A 21,567-nucleotide genomic window follows, 5' to 3' on the forward strand; every position below is an offset into this window, starting at 1 on the left:
ACTCAAAAGAGTGGTTTCCATGCTGAATTCAATATGGTCATAGAAAATGTTTTATAATTTCATTCTTTCATCAGGATGTTTCTGTTAAATGCTATTTATGAAGCAGCTGCCAGACTATTCCACCTCAATGATATGGTAACGAGACCAATTCAGACCTCCCAGTAAGACTGGAAGAAGACAATGGAAGGAGTAACTTTCTACAAAGTAGGGAAACTTACATTGACATCAGTCCTGTCAGCAATCCACCGGGCAATCTGTTCAGCTGAAAAACCACGCACCTGCAACTCATATGTATCACCTCGCTTCGGTTTCCCTTTTGCAGGAAAGTTGATGAAAGTTGGAGCTGAATTCATGTTTAGCTGAATAAAAAGAAGTCCATGAAAATATAAGTTATCAAGAAAATAATCTTAATAGCAAATATTACCGTGAAATTTAGGCATTTTACAAAGATGAGGAAGCCCAGGTTTAGGCAGGTCAAGCGATTTGCCTAAGGAAAGTGAAAAGTGGTGGAATCAGGATTCAAACCCAAGACTACCTGTGACCTTAATTAGTACATTTCACTGACCAAATATTAACTCTGAGCTAGGAAACCTATACTCTCTACTCCTTTAGAATGGAAAATCTCCCCTATTACAAACATTTTAATCTGTTCAGAAATAACACAAAAAGAACACACTTGCAAGAACTAAAATTGCCTTTTGTAGCTGAAATAAACTCCAAATAGAGTACATTTTCAGTCTAAGAAGATAGTGCTCTAAAACTGAAGTGAAAATCAATACAAAATGGTAGTCATATGCAGAAATAGTTAATTCGAAAAGTTTCATAAGTGTTTCTGATAAGCATCACATTCTCAATAATGTGAGCAAGGTATGCTTAAAGAAGACAACATTGGAATTATTTAGGTAAAGAAACCATAACTGACTCATCTGCATTATATCTTTCCTGATATAACTGTATTTGTAGAAAAGAGAAAGTCTAAGTACAGGGAAAAGATGCTGACCAACAGATGCAAATATTCAGGTCCCCTCAACAGGTAACCCTATAAGGGAGATTAGCTTGTATGAGACATTTATAATTTAAAGACATCAGATAATAAAACAATCTAACTCCCTTGCTTTGATCCTATACTCACAACAGAAGCCTCTAACAGTAATTTTTTAGACTTTCCCATAAGGAAGGAGAGCAGAGTGATTAATGGATATGATTATTTTGGTCTCCTTGGCAAATTAATGAATAGATGAGTCCTTTAGTTACCAATGTCCACAGATTTTTAGTTTGGTGAGTGCATTCAGGGTCTCCAGAACTAGATAAATTCTGGCTACACTGTTAAAAATTCAATTTCAGAGTCTGAAGAGCTAAGAACCAGACCCTGGACAGTGTTCACTCCACAAACTACTACCCAAACTTCAGGCTGAAATCTTTTTTTAAATTTGTATGTATGTGGGGCGCCTGGGTGGCTCAGTGGATTAAGCCACTGCCTTCGGCTCAGGTCATGTTCTCAGGGTCCTGGGATCGACCCCCGCATGGGGCTCTCTGCTCCGCAGGGAGCCTGCTTCCTCCTCTCTCTCTGCCTGCCTCTCTGCCTACTTGTGATCTCTCTGTCAAATAAATAAAATCTTTAAAAAAAAATTTGTATGTATGTAATCTCTACACCCAATACGGGGTTGCTCGAACTCACTATCTTGAGATCAAAAGTCACATGTTCTTCCAACTGAGCCAAGCATGTGCCCTTAAGACAAAATCATCAATATTTAACTATATCACTTTTGGATTTTTAAAAAAAATGTATAAAAATCTAGGTAATATATGAATCCATTTCCCTTAGGAAATAAAAATAGTTACAGTGTTATAAGGACCAACTGCAATCAATTCTAGCAGCCACTATTATTTTTTTTCAAGATTTTATTTATTTATTTGACAGAGAGAGAGAGACAGTGAGAGAGGAAACACAAGCAGGGGAGTGGAAGAGGGAGTAGCAGGCTCTCTGCTGAGAAGGGAGCCCAATGCAAGGCTCCATTCCAGGACCCTGGTATCATGACCTGAGCCGAAAATAGATGCTTAATGCCTGAGCCACCCAGGCACCCCTAGCAACCACTATTATTATTTCTAGACCTTTCTGTGTTTATTCATATACATGTGTATATACCAACAGAAAACACAATATTGCTTTCTGTTTGCTTTAACACAAATGGTATCATATTAACTATAATATTCTACAATCTTCTTTTTATATGCAGCCATGTTTGAAGGATCTATCCATGAGAGTGTGTGTGTGTGTGTACACACACCTCACTCTTTCAGATTACTAAGAAACTATGCTATTGTTGGACTTTAATTTTTTTTCCAGTTAAACATAATGTTGCAATGAAGAGCCACATACATATCTTCCTGTATACCCGGTAAGAGTTCTTCTCCAAAGATGGACTTGTTAGGTCACAGGGTAGAAACATTTGAAATTAAAATGGATAGAGTCAACTTGCTTTCCAAAGTGACTGTACCAATTTATACTTCTACCCATCAATGAAGGAAGGTATCTATTTCTCTATATTTTTATTGTAAGTTTGTATAATGGGTAAATATTGTCCATCATAATTCTTGTAACTTATGTTTTCATAATTACTAATATAAGAACTTTATACCACATCAGCCCTTTAAAAATATTTTGTAGACTAAAGACACAATCAACAGAGTGAAAAGGCAATCTATGGAATGGGAGAAAATATCTCCAAATCATATATCTGATAAACGGTTAATATCCACAATATATGAAGAACTACAATTCAACCAAAAAACCAAATAAGCAAAAAACAAACCCAAACAGATTAAAAACTGGGCAGATGATGTGAATAGATGTTTCTCAAAAAAAGATAAAGAACTGGGCAACAAGCACATGAAAAGATGCTCTACATCACTTAATCATTAGGGAAATACAAATCAAAACTATAATGAAATACCACTTTATACCCATTAGAATGGCTACTATCAAACAAAACAAAACAAAACAACTAAAAAATAAGTGTTGCTGAGGAAGTAAAGAAACTGGAACCCCTGTGTGTACTGCTGGTGGGAATACGAAATGGTGCAGCCACTATGGAAAACAGGATGGAGGTTCCTTAAAAAACTAAAAATGGAACATGATCCAGGAATTTCAATTCTAGGTATATATACCTGAAAGGATTGAATGCAGGGTCTCCAAGAGATATTTGTAAACTTATGTTCACGGCAGCATTATTCACAATAGCCAAAAGATGGAAGGAACTCAACTGTCCATGAATAGATTAATGGTTAAATAAAAGGTGTTATATACATAAATTTTCAGCCTCAAAAAAGAAAAAAAATTCTGACACATGCTACAACATGGATAAACTTTGAGGACATAATGCTAAGTGAAATAAGGCATGTCACAGAAAGACCAATATTGTACATTTATTTTTTTAAAGATTTTATTATTTATTTGACAGAGAGCGAGAGAGAGCACAACTATGGAGAGTGGCAGGTGGAAGGAGAGGAAGAGGTAGGCTCCCCACTGAACAAGGAGCCAGATTCCGGCTCAATCCCAGGACCCTAGGATCATGACCTGAGCCAAAGGCAGATGCTTAACAGACTGAGCCACCCAGGCACCTGGTATAATTACATTTATATGAGGTATCTACCGTAGTCCAAGTCATAGAGACTGAAAGTAGAATAGTAGTCACCAGGAGCTATGAGAAGAGGGAATGGGGAATTATTTAATGGGTACTGAATTTCAGTTTTATAAAATAAAGAGTTCTGGAGATTGGTTGCACAACAATGTGAGTTAACTTAGCGCTAGTGAATTTTATATTTAAGATTGATAAAGACAGCACATTATATGTTATATATATTTTCCCACATATACTGTGGCCTATGACACTACTATTGGGAGAAAGATCTGAATTTCTTCCACAAATGGATATACTACCATCCTTATATCACTAACTCTAAATATAGCTCTAAAATAGGCATTAATTATGAAAAGCTATTTGATGTAAAAGAAAATTAGTTTTGTATTTTTATAAATCACTAACAGAAATCCCTTGTGTATATTGTTAAAATAAGAGCAATTACAATTTTTAATTTCTAAAACAATACCACAGCTTGAATAACAGATAATGAGAAAGCAATTTTTTAAACTCAGAAATTGTTTCCTTTGGTCTAATAAAGGCTAAATGCACTCATCTTTTAGGTTGTAGCATGTTTTTTAAATGTACTCATTTTGATTTATGGGGCTCTGACTGGAATATGACTGGCACAATGACACTGTAAAATGGGAATATTAAGCTGTTTGATATTTATTGAATATCCATTACGTACTTAACATTGATAGCTATAGGATGTTGGCTCTACTCTTAAGTAAGTGACTATATTCTAAGATGAACTGTCAAACAACTATAGGGCTAATTTTACTATGAGGTAGAATGTGGATACATGTATAATAGAAATATAAGGAAAATAGGATGGCAACACAAGAAAAAGGATGACTCACATTTCATCTGGAAGATCTGAAAAGGCTGCAAGGGAATATCTGAAATGAGGCTTAAAGTTAAGTAGAATTTTGAGAGGGGAGAGAAACAATCAATGATATTGAAATAAGACAGTGTATGACATAATATAAATATGAGAAGGTGGTTATGCATCTGGAGTAAAGAGTGCATGAATGGAAAACTAAGGAATTTTGGCTTTAGTCTAATGTCACTATTTTCAAAAGTATGTTCCACAGAATCAAAGCAAAATCCTTCATTAACTAGTCCAATAATTTAGGAAGTTCTGCATTATCACAGCCCACTACTGGATTTGAAAAATAACACAAACCAGCATGATAAAGTCTATGAGAAGTCCTGTGTTGGGAGACAATTCTCCATAGGTTTCTTGTGTTTCTGCACATGTTGCATTAAGAGGAATTGACTACCTTTGTTCTGGATGATTTTCTCAAGGGCGTTTGTATAGCCTTAGAAGATAGAAACAGAACCCCTCCAAAGCAAAGGGCATGCATGCTTACTACCTTTTCTAGGATTTCCCAAAGCTTAGAGATACTCTCCCATAATGCAAACCATTGTCCTTCATTGCATCATCCTATGGAAAGTGGGGCTTGGGGAAATGGTGCAAGAAAGTGCTGATACTTTGGATACCATCATTACTGTGAATAATATAAAGTCCTTTAACTCTGACCCAGGAGTATCATCTCTTCTGCTAGTATCTATGAAACCATGGTAGTCTAACTCATTATCTTTTTTTTTAAAGATTTTATTTATTTGACAGAAATCACAAGTAGGCAGAGAGGCAAGCAGAGAGAGGCGGGGGAGGGAGGAAGCAGGCTCCCCGCTGAGCAGAGAGCCCAATGTGGGGCTTGATCCCAGGACCCTGAGATCATGACCTGAGCCGAAGGCAGAGGCTTTAACCAACTGAGCCACCCAGGCACCCCTCTAACTCATTATCTTGTAAGTAGAATAAAACCCTCAGATCCTTCATAGGTCATGATACCCTGAAGTAAAAAATAACATTAAATTTTGTTTACCCTCAAGGTTCCCAAATTTAATTTTTCCCAACTATTCTTATTAATACTCTCCAGAGAGGTGCCTGGGTGGTTCAGTTGGTTAAGCGTCCGACTCATGATTTCAACTCAGGTCATAATCTCATGGTCCTTGGATTAAACCCTGTGCCAGGCTCTGGACTCAGTGGGGAGTCTGCTGGAGATTCTCTCCCTGAGATTCTCTCCCTCTGCTCCTCCCCTCAACTCACATGCACATGTACTCTCTCTCTTAAATGAATAAATCTTCAAAAAAAATACTCTCCAGAAAAAACTCTAGAAACTGTTATAGAGGTAACAGGGAGACTGTATTATATGGATGGTGGCAAGTGAACCAGTTGAAAGTACTAGTTCAAATGAAAGATGTTACCCTGTCCCCTAAGAGGCAGGGAAGGCTGAGAAACTCTTGTGAAGTTCATAGTCCAGGGGTATAGTCTCACTAAAAGACTGAGACCTAATCATAGGACCATAGAACATACCCGTCCCGCCTTACTAAAGGCCAATAAAGCAGTTCATTTTTTTTTTTATTTGACAGAGAGAGATCACAAGTAGGTAGAGGGGCGGACAGAGAGAGAGGGGGGAAAGCAGGCTTCCCGCTGAGCAAAGAGCCTGATGTGGGGCTCGATCCCAGGACCCTGAGATCTTGACCTGAGCCGAAGGCAGAGGCTTAACCACTGAGCCACCCAGGCGCCCCAAAGCAGTTCATTTTAACCAGTACATCATGTCTGGCTATGAAACCAAAAGTCAAAAAAACATGATTTGAAGACACAGAGCAAGTATCATAACTAGACATGACAAGGATATTGGAATTATCAGATAGGGAATTTTTAAAATCTATGGTTAATATGCTAATGGAACTAATGGATAATTAATACAGCACACAAAAACAAATAGGTACTGTAAAAAGAGAGGTGGAAATCCTAAAAAAGAACCAAAAAGAAATGCTGGAGATGAAAAACACTATAACAGAAAGAAAAATGCCTTTGATGGGCTTACTAGTAAACTAGACATGGCTGAGGAAGAAATATCTTTGAGCTAGAGGATCTATTAACAGAATCCTCAAAAACTGAAAAGCACAGAATGAAGACTAAAAAGAACAGAACAGAATATTCAAGGACCATAGGTCAACTACTACAAAAAATGTAACATATACATAATGGGAATACCAGAAGAACAGAGAAAGGAACAGAAGAAATATTTAAAACAGTAATGATTGAGAATTCCTCAAACTAACATCTGACTCCACACCATAGATTCTGGAAGTTTCAAGAACATCAAGCAGAGTAAATGTCAAAAAAATACACCCAAGCATATCATTTTTGAACTATAGATAGTCAAAGGGAAAAAAACAACAACCTGAAAGAAGCCAGAGGTATGCAACACCTTACTCATAGAAGAAGAGAAATAAGAATTAGTTCCAACTTCTCTTTAGAAACCATCCAAGGAAGAAGAGAATGAAATATTTAAATTGTGAAGAAAAAAACACCACCAACTTAGAATTCTGCACCCTAAGAAATTATTCTTCAAAAGTGGAGTAGAAATAGACTGTCTCAGACAAACAAAAACTAAGGGAATTTTATGCAAGAAATGTTAAAAGAAGTTCATAGAGACAAGGAAAATAAGAGAGGTTAGAAACTTGGATCCACATAAAGGAAGGGAGAACACTGAATAAAATACTTTTCTTTTTCTGTTTAAGATTTTATTTTTAAGTAATCTCTATACCCAACATGGAGCTTAACTCATAACCCTGAGACCAAGAGCTACACAGTCCACTGACTAGGTCAGCCAGATGTCCCTATTTTTCTTATTCTAAATTTACCTAGGAGATGATAACAGTTTATTCAAAATAATACCAACAATGTATTCAATTGTGTATGCATTTATGTATGTTTAAATATAACTGAAATAAGTGACAGAAATGATACAAGGGATAGGAGACAGAAGTTAGGAATATATGTTTTTTATTTTAAGTTACTCACACATCCAATGAAGTGGTATAATGTTACGTGAAAGTGGATGGGGGTGGTGCCTGGGTGGCTCAGTTGGTTAAGTGTCCAACTCTTGATTTCAGCTCAGGTCATGATCTTAGGGTTGTGAGATTGAAACCCACGCTGGACTCTGCACTGGGTGTGGAGCCTGCTTAAGATTCTCTCCCTCCCTCTCTTCTGCCCAACTGCTAGCACTTGTGTGCATGCTCTTTCTCTAAAAAAAAAAAGTGGACTTGAATTAGCTATAAAGGTATATTGCAAATTCTAGGGCAACCACTAAAAAAGGGGGGAAAATAGTATAACCAATATGCTAAGAAAGGAGAGAAAATGAAATCACATAAAATGTTTAGCTATACAAAAGGCAGAAAAGGAATGGAAAATAAAAATAGAAACAATGAGGGGCACTTGGGTGGCTCAGTGGGTTTAAAGCCTCTGCCTTCAGCTCAGGTCATGATCTCAGGGTCCTGGGATCGAGCCCCGCATCGGGCTCTCTGCTTCGCAGGGAGCCTGCTTCCTCCTCTCTCTCTGCCTGCCTCTCTGCCTAGTTGTGATTTCTCTCTGTCAAATAAATAAAAAAAAAATTAAAAAAATAGAACCATAAGAGACTATGGACTCTGAAAAACAACCTGAGGGTTTTGAAGGGTCAGGGGTGGGAGGTTGGGGCAACCTGAGGGTTTTGAAGGGTCAGGGGTGTGAGGTTGGGGGAACAGGTGGTGGGTAATGGAGAGGGCACGTTTTGCATGGAGCACTGGGTGTTGTGCAAAAAGAATGAATACTGTTACGCTGAAAAAAATAAAATGAGAAAAAAAAAAATAGAAACAATGACTAAGGGCAATAAATAGAAAACAGTAATGAATACAGTACGTATTAGTCCAACTGTATAAATAATCCAAGTACATACATAATATGAGTATCAATAGTCTAAATATAGGTTCAAAAAACAAGATCCAAGGGGCGCCTGGGTGGCTCAGTGGGTTAAGCCTCTGCCTTCGGCTCAGGTAATGATCTCAGGGACCTGGGATCAAATCCTGCAACGGGCCCTCTGCTTGGCATGGACCCTGCTTCCCCCTCTCTCTGCCTGCCTCTCTGCCTTCTTTTGATCTCTCTCTCTGTCAAATAAATAAGTAAATAAATCTTAAAACAACAACAACAACAACAACAAAAACAAGACCCAAGTGCATGTCGACTATAAGAAACCCACTTTATTTTTATTTTTTTTAAGAAACCAACTTTAAATAGAGACACATAGAAATGAAATATATGAATAATATATAGATTAAAAAGATGGAGGACGTGAGTGCTGTGAAGTGTGTAAACCTGGCGATTCACAGACCTGCACCCCTGGGGATAAAAATACATTATATGTTTATGAAAAAAAAAAAATTTGGAAGGGGAGGCGAACCATAAGAGACTATGGACTCTGAAAAACAACCTGAGGGTTTTGAAGGGTCAGGGATGGGAGGTTGGGGGAACAGGTGGTGGGTAATGGGGAGGGCACGTTTTGCATGGAGCACTGGGTGTTGTGCAAAAACAATGAATACTGTTACGCTGAAAAAAATAAATAAAATGGAAAAAGGCAAAAAAAAAAAAGATGGAGGAAAACATATCCTTCTAACACTAATCAGAAGAAAACAGGAATAGCTGTATTAACTTTAGATGGAGCAGATTTCAAAATATGGAGTTATTAGGGATTAAAAAGGGCATTACATGATGATCAAGGGGTCAATTATCCAAAAAGATAACAATCTTTAATATGTATTGCCTAACAACAGTGTCAAACTATGTGAGACAAAAATCTAACAGACCTGAAAGGAGAAATAGATGAATCAACTATCATAGTTGGAGACTTCAATAGCCCTCTTCAACACCCAATGGGCAGATCCAGCAGGCAAAAAATCAGTAAGGATATGGCTGAACTCAAGACCACCTTCAATTAACTAGATATAATTGATATCTACAGACTAACTTCACCCAAAAAAGCACAATTCACATTCTTCTCAAACTCACACGAAACATCCACCAAGACAGACCACATTATGGGCTAAAAAACACACCCTAACAAATTTAAAGTATAGAAATCATACAATGTTGGACCCTTAGACAATAATGGAATTGAACTAGAAACTATAACAGAAAAAGAACTAGAAAATCCCAAAATACATGAAAATTAAACAATACATTTCTAATAATACATGGTCAAGGACAAAATCTCAAGAAAACTTTAGAAAGATTTGGAACTAAATGAAAAGGGAAACACAACTTATCAGAATCTGTGGGGTAGAGCAAAAAAATGGCTAGAGGGAAATTTATAACACTGAATGCATATATGAGGAAAAAATATCTAAATCAATAATTTAAGTTTTCCCCTTAGGAAACCAAAGAAAAGAACAAATTAAATCCAAACTTAGCAGACAATAATGAGAATCAGAGCAGAAATAAACAAAATTTAAAATAGTCAATAGAAAAACCAATGAAACAAAAAGCTTGTTCTTTGAAAAGGTCAAAGAAATAGATAAGTTTATGGCCAAACTAAGAAGAGAAGACAACAAATACCAGTATCAGATATGAAAGAGAGGATATCACTATAGAGCCTATATGGACATTAAAGGGATAGTGTAAAAAAAACTACAAACAATGCTATGCTTACAAATTTTATAACCTACATGTAAAGGACCAGTTCTTTGAAAGACACAATTTGTCAAAACTCATACAAAAAGAAATTTAAAAATCTGAATGGGCCCATATTGATTAAAAAAATTGAACCAAAAATAATAACCCTCCAAAATAGAAAGCACCAGATTCAGATGAGTTCAATGGTAAAGTCTATGAACATATAAAGAAGAAATTATACCAATTTCTACAATCTCTTTCAGAAGATAGAGCAGAAAGAATCTCTCTGTCTCTGTCTCTCTCTCTCTCTCTCTGCAAAACTAAATAAATAAAACTTAGAAAAAGGGGCAACTGAGTGGCTCAGTTAGTTGAGCATCTGACTCCTGGTTTCAGCTCAGGTCATGATCTCAGGGTTGTGAGATCCAGCCCTGTCTTGGGCTCTATGCTCAGAAGGGAGTCGGCTTCGGATTCTCTCTCTCTCTCTCCTCTGCCCCTCCCCCTGCTCTCCCTCTCTAAAAATAAGTAAATAAATCTCAAAAAAAGAAATAAGCATAGGGAATACATGCAGCTCGATCTACGATGCCAGCATTATCCTCATATCCAAAACAGATAAAGACATAAGGAAACCATAGATTGATGTCTCTCATGAATACAGACGCAAGAATTCTAAACAAAATATTAGTAAATTAAATCAATGATGTACAAAAAGAATTATACACGACAACCAAGGAGGATTTATTCCAAGCATGCAAGGGTGGTTCAATATTAACACTCAATTAATACAAAGAAACAACAAGTGTTGGTGAGAAGGTGGAAAAAAAGGAACCCTTTTGCACCGTTAGTGGCAGTGCAAACTGGTACAGCCACCGTGAAAAACAGTATGGAGATTCCTCAAAAAGTTAAAAATACAACTACCCTATGATCCAGTTATTGTACCACTGGGTATTTACCCCCAAAATACAAAAACACCAATTCAAAGGGATACATGCACCTCTATGTCTATAGCAACATTATTTACAATAACCAAGGTATAGAAACAGCCTAAGAGTCCATCAACAGACAAATGGATAAAGATGTAGTACATATGTATGTGGCATGTGTATACATTGGAATGTAATTCAGCCATAAAAAAGAATGAAATCTTGTCATTTGCAAAGACATGGATGGAACCAGAGAGCATAATGCTAAGTGAAATAAGTCAGCCAGAGAAGGATAAATACCATATTTCAGTCACATGTGGAATCTGAAAAATAAAACAAATGAGCAAAGAAAAAAAAGAGACAAACCAAGAAACAGACTCTTAACAGTAGAGAACTAATGATTACTAGAAGGGAGGTGGGTGGGAAGGGTGGGTGAAATAGGTGATGGGGATTAAGGAGTGTACTTGTGATGAGCACTGTAGGATGTACAGAATTGTTGAATCCTTATATTGTACACCTGAAACTAATATAGTACTGTATGTTAATTATATTAGAATTAAGAAAAAATTTAAAAATTAATTAATGCAAACTATCGTAATAGGCTAAACAGAACTACATTATCTTATCAATTGATATAGGAAAAACATTTGACAGAATCTAAACCTATCCATGATAAAATCTCTCAGTAAACTAGGATTAGAGGGGAGCTTCCTCAACTCGATAAAGAATGTCTACCAAAATACTACAGCTAACATTATAGTTAATGATAAGAAACTAAAAGTTTTTCTACTAAGTTCAGGTACAAGAATGGCCTTTGTCACAAATCCTTTGGTACAAGAATGGCCTTTATCACCAATCCTTTTTAACATCCTCCAAGAAGTTCTAGCTAATGCAAGAAGGCAAAAATGAAATAAAAGGAATATATTTGGTAAGGAAGGAAAAAAAAACTGCCTTTGTTCATAGATGACATGATTATCTATGTAAAAGATCTAAAAGAATCAACCAAAATAACTCTTGTAATAAGCGATTATACCGAGGTGGCATGATACAAATTTAATATACAAAAGTCAATTGTTTTCATATATAGGAACAATGAACAAGAGAAATTTTAAATAAAAAACAATACCATTTACATTAGCATCCCCCATATTTTGTTAGTATAAATCTAACAAGGTATGTACAAGATCAATATGAGGAAAACTAACAAAACTTTGACAAAAAGAAATCAAAGAAGAACTAGCAAGGGGTGCCTGGGTGGCTCAGTTGGTTAAGCAGCTGCCTTCGGCTCAGGTCATGACCTGGGATAGAGATCTGCATTGGGTATGTTGCTCTGGGGAGGGGAGACTGCTTCTCCCTCTGCCTGCCACTCCCCCTGCTTGTGCTCTCTCTCTCTGACGAATAAATAAAAATCTTTAGAAAAAAGAACTAGTGAAATGGAGAAGTATTTCATGTTCAAGGATAGGAAGACTCAATACTGTCAAGATGGCTTCCCAGCTTCGTCTATACATTCAATGCATCCTGTCAAAATCCCAGCATGTATGTTTGTAGATACTGACAAAGTGATTCTAATGTTTACATGGAGAGGAAAGACTCAGAATAACCAACACAATACTGAAGGAGAACAAAATTGGAAAACTGTAACTACCAAGCTTCAAGCTATGGTAATCAAGGGAGTGTGGTATTGGCCAAAAACAAATATATCAATAGCACAGAACAGCACAGAACAGAAAGCCCAGAAATAGACCCACATAAATATAGTCAACTGATCACTGACAAAGAGAAAAGGCAATTAAGGGAAAAAGGGGGGGAGCCTGGGTGGTTCAGTCAGTTAAGCATCAGATTCCTGATTTCAGTTCAAGTCATGATCTCATGGGTCCCCACACTCTCTCATCCTCTCTCTCTTCTCTAAAAATAAATAAATTAAGGGATGCCTAGGTGGCTCAGTCAGTTAAGCATCTGCCTTCCCTGATCTCCCTGATCAGCAGGGAGCCTGCTCCTCCCTCTCCCTCTGCTGCTCCCCCAGATTGTGCTCTCTCTCTCTGGCAAATAAATAAATATTTTAAAAATAAATAAATAAATAAAATTAATTAATTTAAAACTAAAAATAAATAGAGAAAGGACAGTCTTTTCAACAAATGGTGTTAAAACAACTAGACATCCACAAGCTTAAATAAATAAATAACCCACATAAACTAGACATAGACCTTATACTTTTCACAAAAATTAATTCAAAATGCATCATAGACATAAATACAAAAGGAAAAAGTATAAAACTCCTAGAAGGTAACATAGGAGAAAACCTAGATGACCATGGATATAGTGATGACTTCTTAGATACAATGCCAAAGACATGGTCCATGATAGAAATAACTGATAAGTAGTACTTCCTTAAAATTAAAAACTTCTGCTTGGTGAAAAACAAAGTCAAGAGATTGAGATGACAAACCACAGACAAGGAGAAAAAAATTTGCAATACACACATCTGATAAATGACTGCTCTCTAAGATATGCTAATAACTCTTAAAATTCAACAATAAGAGAACAAATGAGCTGATTAAAAAATGGGCCAAAGACCTTAACAAGCATCTCATTAAAGATGTATGAATGGTAAATATGCTTTTGAAAATATTCTCTAAGAAAGAAATAATCAATAAAACTAAGAGGCAGCCTATGGAGTAAGAGAAGATAGTTGCAAATAACATTATCTGATAAAGGGTTAGTATCCAAAATCAATAAAGAATTTGTCAAACTCACCACCCCCCCCCAAAAATAATCCAGTTAAGAAATGAATAGACATTTTCCCAAAGAAGACATGCAGATGGCTAACCGACACATGGGAAGATGCTCAATATCACTCATCACCACGGAAATACAAATCAAAACAACAATGAGATATCATCTCACACTGGTCAGAATGGCTAAAATTAACATTACAAGAAAAAAATAGGTGTTGGCAAGGATGTAGAGAAAGGGGAATCCTCTTACACTGTTCATGGGAATGCAAACTGGTGCGGACACTCTGGAAATCAGCATGGGGGTTACTCGAAAACTTAAAAATAAAACCAACCTATGAACCAGCAATTACACAACTAGATATTCATCCAAGGGATACAAAAATACAGATTTGAAGGGGTACATGCTCCCTGATGTTTAGAGCAGCATTATCAATAACAGCAAAACTATGGAAAGAACTCAAACACACATCAATTGATGAATGGATAGAGAAGATGTGGTATACCCACAACGGAATATTACTCAGCCATTAAAAAGCATGAAATCTTGCCATTTACAATAATCTGGATGGAGATAGGAGTGTATTATGCTACGCAAAATAAGCCAGTCAGAGAAGACAAATGCCATATGATTTGACTCACATCGGGCTCCCTGCTCCTTGGAGAGTCTGCTTCTCCCTCTGACTTTCTCCCCTCTCATGCTCTCTCTCACTGTCTCTCTCTCAAATAAATAAAATCTTTAAAACAAAACAAAACAAAACAAAACACATGAACGTATGGGAAGGGGAAAAAGAGTAAAACAAGCCAGAAGAGATTCTTAATGGTAGAAAATAAACTGAAGGCTGATGGAGGGAGGAAGGTGGGGGATGGGCTAGATGACAGATGGTTATTAAGGAGGGCACTTGTTATGAGGAGCACTAGGTGCTGTATGTAAGTGAAGAATCACTGAATTCTACTCCTGAAACTAATATTTCACTGTATGTTAATTAAAAATTAAATTAAAATTCGAAAAAGAAGTCTTCTTTACCTATTTTTAGAAAAAAGAGAGAAGATGCTCTATATGATGTGTCATAAGGGAAATACAAATTAATATAATAGAAAGATACCACTACACGACTATTAGAATGGCCAAAATGCAGAATACTGACAACACCAAATACTGATGAACATGTGGAGTAACAGAGACCCTAATTTATTGCTCTTAGGAATGAAAACTGATACAGCCAGATTGGAAGATTGGCAGTTTTTTACAAAATTAAACATACTCGTATCATATGATCCAGCAATCACACTCCTTGATATTTACCCAAAGGAGTTGGAAACTTACGTCTACACAAAAGCCAACATATGGATGTTTATGAGGAGTTGTAATCATAATTGCTGAAATTTGGAGGCAATCAAGATGTCTTTCAACACATGAAATATATAAAGAAACTCTGGTATATCCAGACAATAGAATATTATTCAGCACTACAAAGAAATGAGCTAGCTATCAAGTCATGAAAAGACAAGCAGAAGCTTTTAGTACTATTAGTAAGTGAAAGAAGTCAACCAGAGAAGTCCACATACTTTATGATTGTAACTATATGACACTTTGGAAAAGGCAAAACATGGAAATGGTAAAAATCTCAGTGGTTACCAAGGGTTGGGGGGAGGGATGAATTGGCAAGGTATGGAGGACTTTTAGGACAGTGAAAACACTCTTTATAATACCATACTGATGGATATGTATCATTATATATTTGTCTAAGCCAAGAGAATATACAAGAACACAAGTGAATACAGGTACAAGGGACACCTGGGTGGCTCAGTCAGTTAAGCATCTGCCTATGGCTCAGACCATGATCCCAGGGTCCTGGGGTGGAGCCACACATCAGGTTCCCTGCTCATAGAGGAGCCTGCTTTTCCCTCTCCCTCTGCCTGCTACTCCCTCTGCTTGTGCAATCTCTCTGTGTCAAATAAAATCTTTAAAAGAACCTGGAAAAAATACAGGTGCAAGAAGTCATGATTGACAGAGGCAATGGGTATGGGATGCAGAACACAGGAAAAGGGTTACGTTTTGAACAAGAAGATTTTCCACTAAGTCAGGAAAGAAGAGGGCAGAAAGGTACCTAATTCTACTAAGAACTATAATGTGGCATAATGGTGGGATTTACACTGTGCTTTAAAAAGTTACGTGATAAATTGTAGAATTAAAACTGGTTAAAGTGGGGGTGCTTGGGTAGCTCAGTGGGTTAAAGCCTCTGCCTTCGGCTCAGGTCATGATCCTGGGTCCTGGGATCGAGCCCTGCATTGGGCTCTCTGCTCCGCAGGGGGCCTGCTTTCTCCTCTCTCTCTGCCTGCCTCTCTGCCTAGCTGTGATTTCTCTCTGTCAAATAAATATAATATTAAAAAAAAACTGGTTAAAATGGTAACATTTATATTATACATGGTTTAACAAAATAAAAAACTACAAAACCTACTTGATTATCATCCATTTTCTGTATTCTAACAGGTTAGCATTGACCATTATATTTCATAGGCAGCTCGAGTTCAGCTTTTATTTCACTAACTATTCTAGATCTCATATAAGTTAAGTCCTATTTAAAACTTCTTGTGGCCAGGGGCGCCTGGGTGGCTCAGTGGGTTAAGCTGTTGCCTTCAGCTCAGGTCATGATATCAGGGTCCTGGGATCGAGTCCCGCATTGGGCTCTCTGCTCAGCAGCGAGCCTGCTTCCCTCTCTCTCTCTCTGCCTGCCTCTCTGTCTACTTGTGATCTCTCTCTGTCAAATAAATAAATGAAATCTTAAAAAAAAAATCTAAAACAAAACAAAACCAAAAAATTTCTTGTGGCCAGAAGGAGTTAAGATGACAGAGGAGTAGGGGACCCTAATTTCATCTGGTCCCTGGAATTCAGCTAAATAGTTATCAAATCATTCTGAACACCAGCAAAATCAACCAGAGATCTGAGAAGAGAATTGCTGTAATTCTACAAATAGAAAAGTGACCACTTTTTGCAAGGTAGGAGATGCAGAAATGTGAACCCAGGGCAATATATTGGAAGATAACTCTCAGAGGAGGAAGCTTCCTTAATTCAGCTACCAGAAAGTATTATAAGCAGCAGAGGGCAAAATCAGACCTTTTAGAAGTTTGCTACAGGGGGAACGTCCCTGCCTTAAAGGTGCTCAAGTGGTGAAGCGAGGCAGAATTCCAGGTGGGAAAGGGTAGTCTCAGGATCCCCAGGGTCACAAGAATAAAGGGGGTGCCTGAGTGCGATGGAGTTCCTAAGCACCAGAGCAGGGAAGCTAGCTGCAAACAGCAAGCCTAGGAGCTGGCTTACTTTTCTTCTATAAAGATTTTGTTAATTTGAGAGAGAGAGAGCATGAGAAGAGGGAGCCGCAGGCAGAGAGAGAAACAGGCTCCCCACTGAGAAAGAAGCACGGTGAGGGACTCAATCCCAGGACCTGAGCTGAAGGCAGATGCTTAAAGGACTGAGCTACCCAGGCACCCCTAGGAGATGGCTTTCTGCTTGATGTTGCCATAAACTGCAAACTACTGATGAACCACTGCACAGTCGAGTGACTGCTCTCCAGGCAAGGGTCCAGCAAAAGGTAGAAGCATGGCAAGATGCCCCTCCTTCCCCTGGGAGAAATAGTACAAGTCTGTACCACATGACTCTGTAAAGTTTGGAGACTCAAAATGGGGTAGTGTGCCTGAGGAAAAAACCCTCAATCATAGGCTGGGTGAATAGAGTTCAGACAGAGACCAGAGAAACAAGAGTAATTGAATGCTTTTCTGTGAGGGCTCAATGAAGAATGGGAGGTGCAAACATTTAGCTCCAGGGCCAGAGATCAGGGTGCTGCAATTTTCATGCCCCCCATTGGTTGATGAAAGCCTTTGGGTAGCAAAAGAGCGCCACATAATGCAATCTGGGATCAGCTTACACTGAGCCTGGCCTCCTGGCAAAGGAGGGGCAATTCTTGTTTCATTTTTTCTTATTTCATTTTGTTTCTGTTTTTCTGATTTCTTTTGTAGTTTTTGGTGCTGTTTTTGCTTTTTTGTCTTTTCTCTCTCTTTTATCTAATCTTTTCTGGACATAATGACAAGACAGAGAAGCTTACTCCAAAAGAAAGAACAGGAGGCAGTACTCACTATTAGGGATTTAATTAATATGGATAGAAGTAAGATGTCAGAACTAGAATCCGGAACAATGATTATAAAGATACTAGTTAGGCTTGAGAAAAGCATAGGAGAATCCCATATTGGAGAAATAAAAGAACTAAAATCTAATCAGGCCAAAGTAAAACATGCTATTCCTGAGATGCAGTAAAAAATGGAGGCTCTAACTGCTAGGATAAACAGGCAGAAGAGAGAGTCAGTGATATAAAAGCCAAAATGATGGACAATAAGGAACTTGAGAAAAATCAACTACTAGATCATGAAGGGAGGATGTGAGAAATCAGTGATACCATAAAGTGAAATATTAGAATAACATGGGTCCCAGAAGATGGGAGAGAGAGAGAGGGAGGGGCAGAGGTTTATTTGAACAAATTATAGCTGAGAACTTCCCTAATCTGAGGAACGAATAGGCATTCAAGTCCAGGAGGCACAGAGAATCCCCATCAAAAATCAACAAAAATAGATCAATACCTTGACATATAATTGTGAAGTCTGCAAATTTCAGAGATAAAGAGAAAATCCTGAAAGCAGCTTTGGACAAGAGGTCCCTAACCTACAAAGGTAGACACACGAGGCAGAGACCAGTCCAAAGAGACCTGGCAGGCCAGAAAGGACAGGCATGATATATTCAATGTGCTAAATGAGAAAACATGTAGCCAAGTATACTTTATCCAGCAAGGCTGTCATTTAGAATTGAAGGAGAGATAGAGAGTTTCCAGGACAAACAAAAACTAAAGGAATTTGTGAACACTACATTAGCTCTACAATAAGTATTAAAGGGGATCCTTTGAGCAAAGAGAGATCCCAAAAGTGACAAAGACCAAAAAGAATCAGGGACAATCTACAAAAATAGTGACTTTAAAAGTAATACAATGACACTAAATTCATATTTTTCAATAATTAGTCTGAATGGGGGTGCCTGGGTGGCTCAGTCATTAAGTGTCTGCCTTCAGCTCAAGTCATGATCCCAGGGTCCTGGGATTGAGCCCTGCATTGGGCTCCCTGCTCTGTGGGAAGCTTGCCTCTCCCTCTCCCACTCCCCCTGCTTGTGTTCCCTCTCTAGCTGTGTGTCTCTCTGTCAAATAAATAAAATCTTTAAAAAAAATAATTACTCTGAATATAAATAGACTAAGTGCTCCAATCAAAAGACACAGGGTTATCACACTGGATTAAAAAAACAAGGTCCATCAATATGCTGTCTACAGGAGACTCATTTTACACCCAAAGACACCTCCAGATTGTAAGTGAGGGGGCAGAGGACCATTTATCATGCTAACGGACACGAAAAGAAAGCTGAAGTAGCCATACTTATATCAGACAAACTATGTTTTAAACTAAAGACAGCAATAAGAGATGGAGAAGGAAAGTATATCATAATAATCTATCAAAAAAAGAAGTAACAATTGTAAATATTTATCTTAACTTGACAGTAGACAATTATATAAACCAATTAATAGCAAAATTAAAGAAACACATTTATAATAATACAATAATAGTAGGTAAAGTTGGTGCAACATCCATAAATCAATGGATGTGATATACAATAGTAATAAACGACAAGAACCATATGATCCTCTCAATAGATGCAGAAAAGCATTTAAGAAAATTCAGCATCCTTTCATTTTTTTTTTTTTAAAGATTTTATTTATTTATTTGACAGCGAGAGAGAGAGAGAGAGATCACAAGTAGGCAGAGAGAGAGAGAGGGAAGCAGGCTCTCTGCTCGGCAGGGAGCCTGATGCGGGACTCGATCCCAGGACCCTGAGATCATGACCTGAGCCGAAGGCAGCGGCTTAACCCACTGAACCACCCAGGCGCCCCTCAGCATCCTTTCATCATAAAAACTCTCTGCATTGTAGGAATACAGAGAACATATCTTAATAATATAAAAGCCATATACAAAAAACCCACAGCAGGGGCACCTGGGTGGCTCAGTGGGTTAAAGCCTCTGCCTGCGGCTCAGATCATAATCCCAGGATCCTGGGATCAAGCCCGGCATTGGGCTCTCTGCTTCAGCAGGGAGCCTGCTTACCCGCTCCCCACCCCCGTCTCTCTCTGCCTGCCTCTTGCCTACTTGTGATCTCTGTCTGTCACATAAATAAATAAAATCTTTTTTTTTTTTTTTTTCCAAATAAAGAAAATCTTTAAAAAAAACCCACAGTAAATATCTTCAAGAGGGAAAAGCTGAGAGTTTTTCCCTAACAGTCAGGAACATGAAAGGGATGTCTACTGTCACCACTGTTGTTCAACATAGTACTAGAAGTCCTAGCCTCAACAGACAGAAAACAAAAAAAAATAAAAGGCATCCAAATCAGCAAAGAAGAAGTAAAACTTTGATTCTTCATATATGACATGATACTCTATGTTAAAAACCCAAAAGACTCCATGCAAAAATTGCTAGAACTCACAGGAATTCAGCAAAGTGGTTGGATAGAACATCAATGCGCAGAACTCAGCTTTATTTCTACATACTAACAATGAGGCAGAAGGAAGAGAAACCAAGGAATCAATCCCATTTACAATTGTACCAAAACCCGTAAGATTTCTAGGAATAAACGTAACCAAGGAGCTAAAATATCTGTATACTCTCTTAACTATAGAACACTCATGAAAGAAACTGAGGAAGACACACACACACACACAAAAATGGAAAAACAAAACAAAACAAAACAAAAAAGGAAAAACACTCCATGTTCATGGATTGGAAGAACAAATATTGTGAAAATGTCTATGCATTGAATGTATATTCAATGCAATCCCTATCAAAATACAATTAACATTTTTCACAGAGCTGGAAGAAATAATACTAAAATTTGTATGGAACTAGAAAAGACCCTGAACAGCCGAAATAATGTTGAGAAAGAAAACCAGCTGGAAACATCACAATTCCAGAGTTCAAACTGTATGACAAAGCTGTAAACAACAAGACAGTATTGGGCACCTGGGTGGTTCAGTATGTTAGCATCTGCCTGTGGCTCAGGTCATGATCCCAGAGTCCTGGGATGGAGTTCCGCATCAGGCTCCTTGATCAGCAGGGAATCTGCTTCTCCCTTTGTTTATGCTGCTCATGCTTGCTCACACGCCTCTCTCAAACAAATAAATAAAATCTTTTAAAAAATCATCAAAAAATCATCAAGACAGTATGGTACTGGCACAAAAAGAGACAAACAGATCAATGGAACAGAACAGAGAGCCCAGAAATGGACCCTCAACTCCATGGTCAACTAATCTTCGACAAAGCAGGAAAGAATGTCCATTGGAAAAAAGACAGTCTCTTCAACAAATGGTGCTGTGAGTATTGGACAGCCACATGTAGAAGAATGAAACTGGACCATTTCCCTATACCACACACAAAAATAGACTCAAAACGGATGAAAGACCTCAATGTGAGACAGGAATCCATCAAAATCCTAGAGGAGAATATAGGCAGCAACCTCTCTGACCTTAGCTACAGCAATTATTCCTAGATGGATCACCAAAGGCAGGGGAAGCAAGAGCAAAAATGAATTATTAGGACTTCATCAGGATAAAAAGCTTTTGCCCAGCAAAGGAACCTGTTAACAAAACCAAAAGAAAACCGACAGAATGGAATAAGGTATTTGCAAATGACATATC

General features: G+C 37.7%; 1 protein-coding gene across 1 annotated transcript in view; it reads right to left on the bottom strand.

The window, feature by feature from the left end:
- The window catches only part of MAGT1 (magnesium transporter 1), a 76,182-nt gene that overhangs the window by 19,350 nt on the left and 35,265 nt on the right, over positions 1-21,567 (bottom strand). Inside the window, exon 4 of the mRNA XM_045996032.1 lies at positions 219-359. Coding sequence (XP_045851988.1) covers positions 219-359 — 141 coding nt within the window. The remainder of the gene's footprint in view (positions 1-218; positions 360-21,567) is intronic.

This window comes from Meles meles, chromosome X, assembly GCF_922984935.1.
Source record: "Meles meles chromosome X, mMelMel3.1 paternal haplotype, whole genome shotgun sequence".
NCBI classification, from domain to species: Eukaryota; Metazoa; Chordata; class Mammalia; order Carnivora; family Mustelidae; genus Meles; species Meles meles.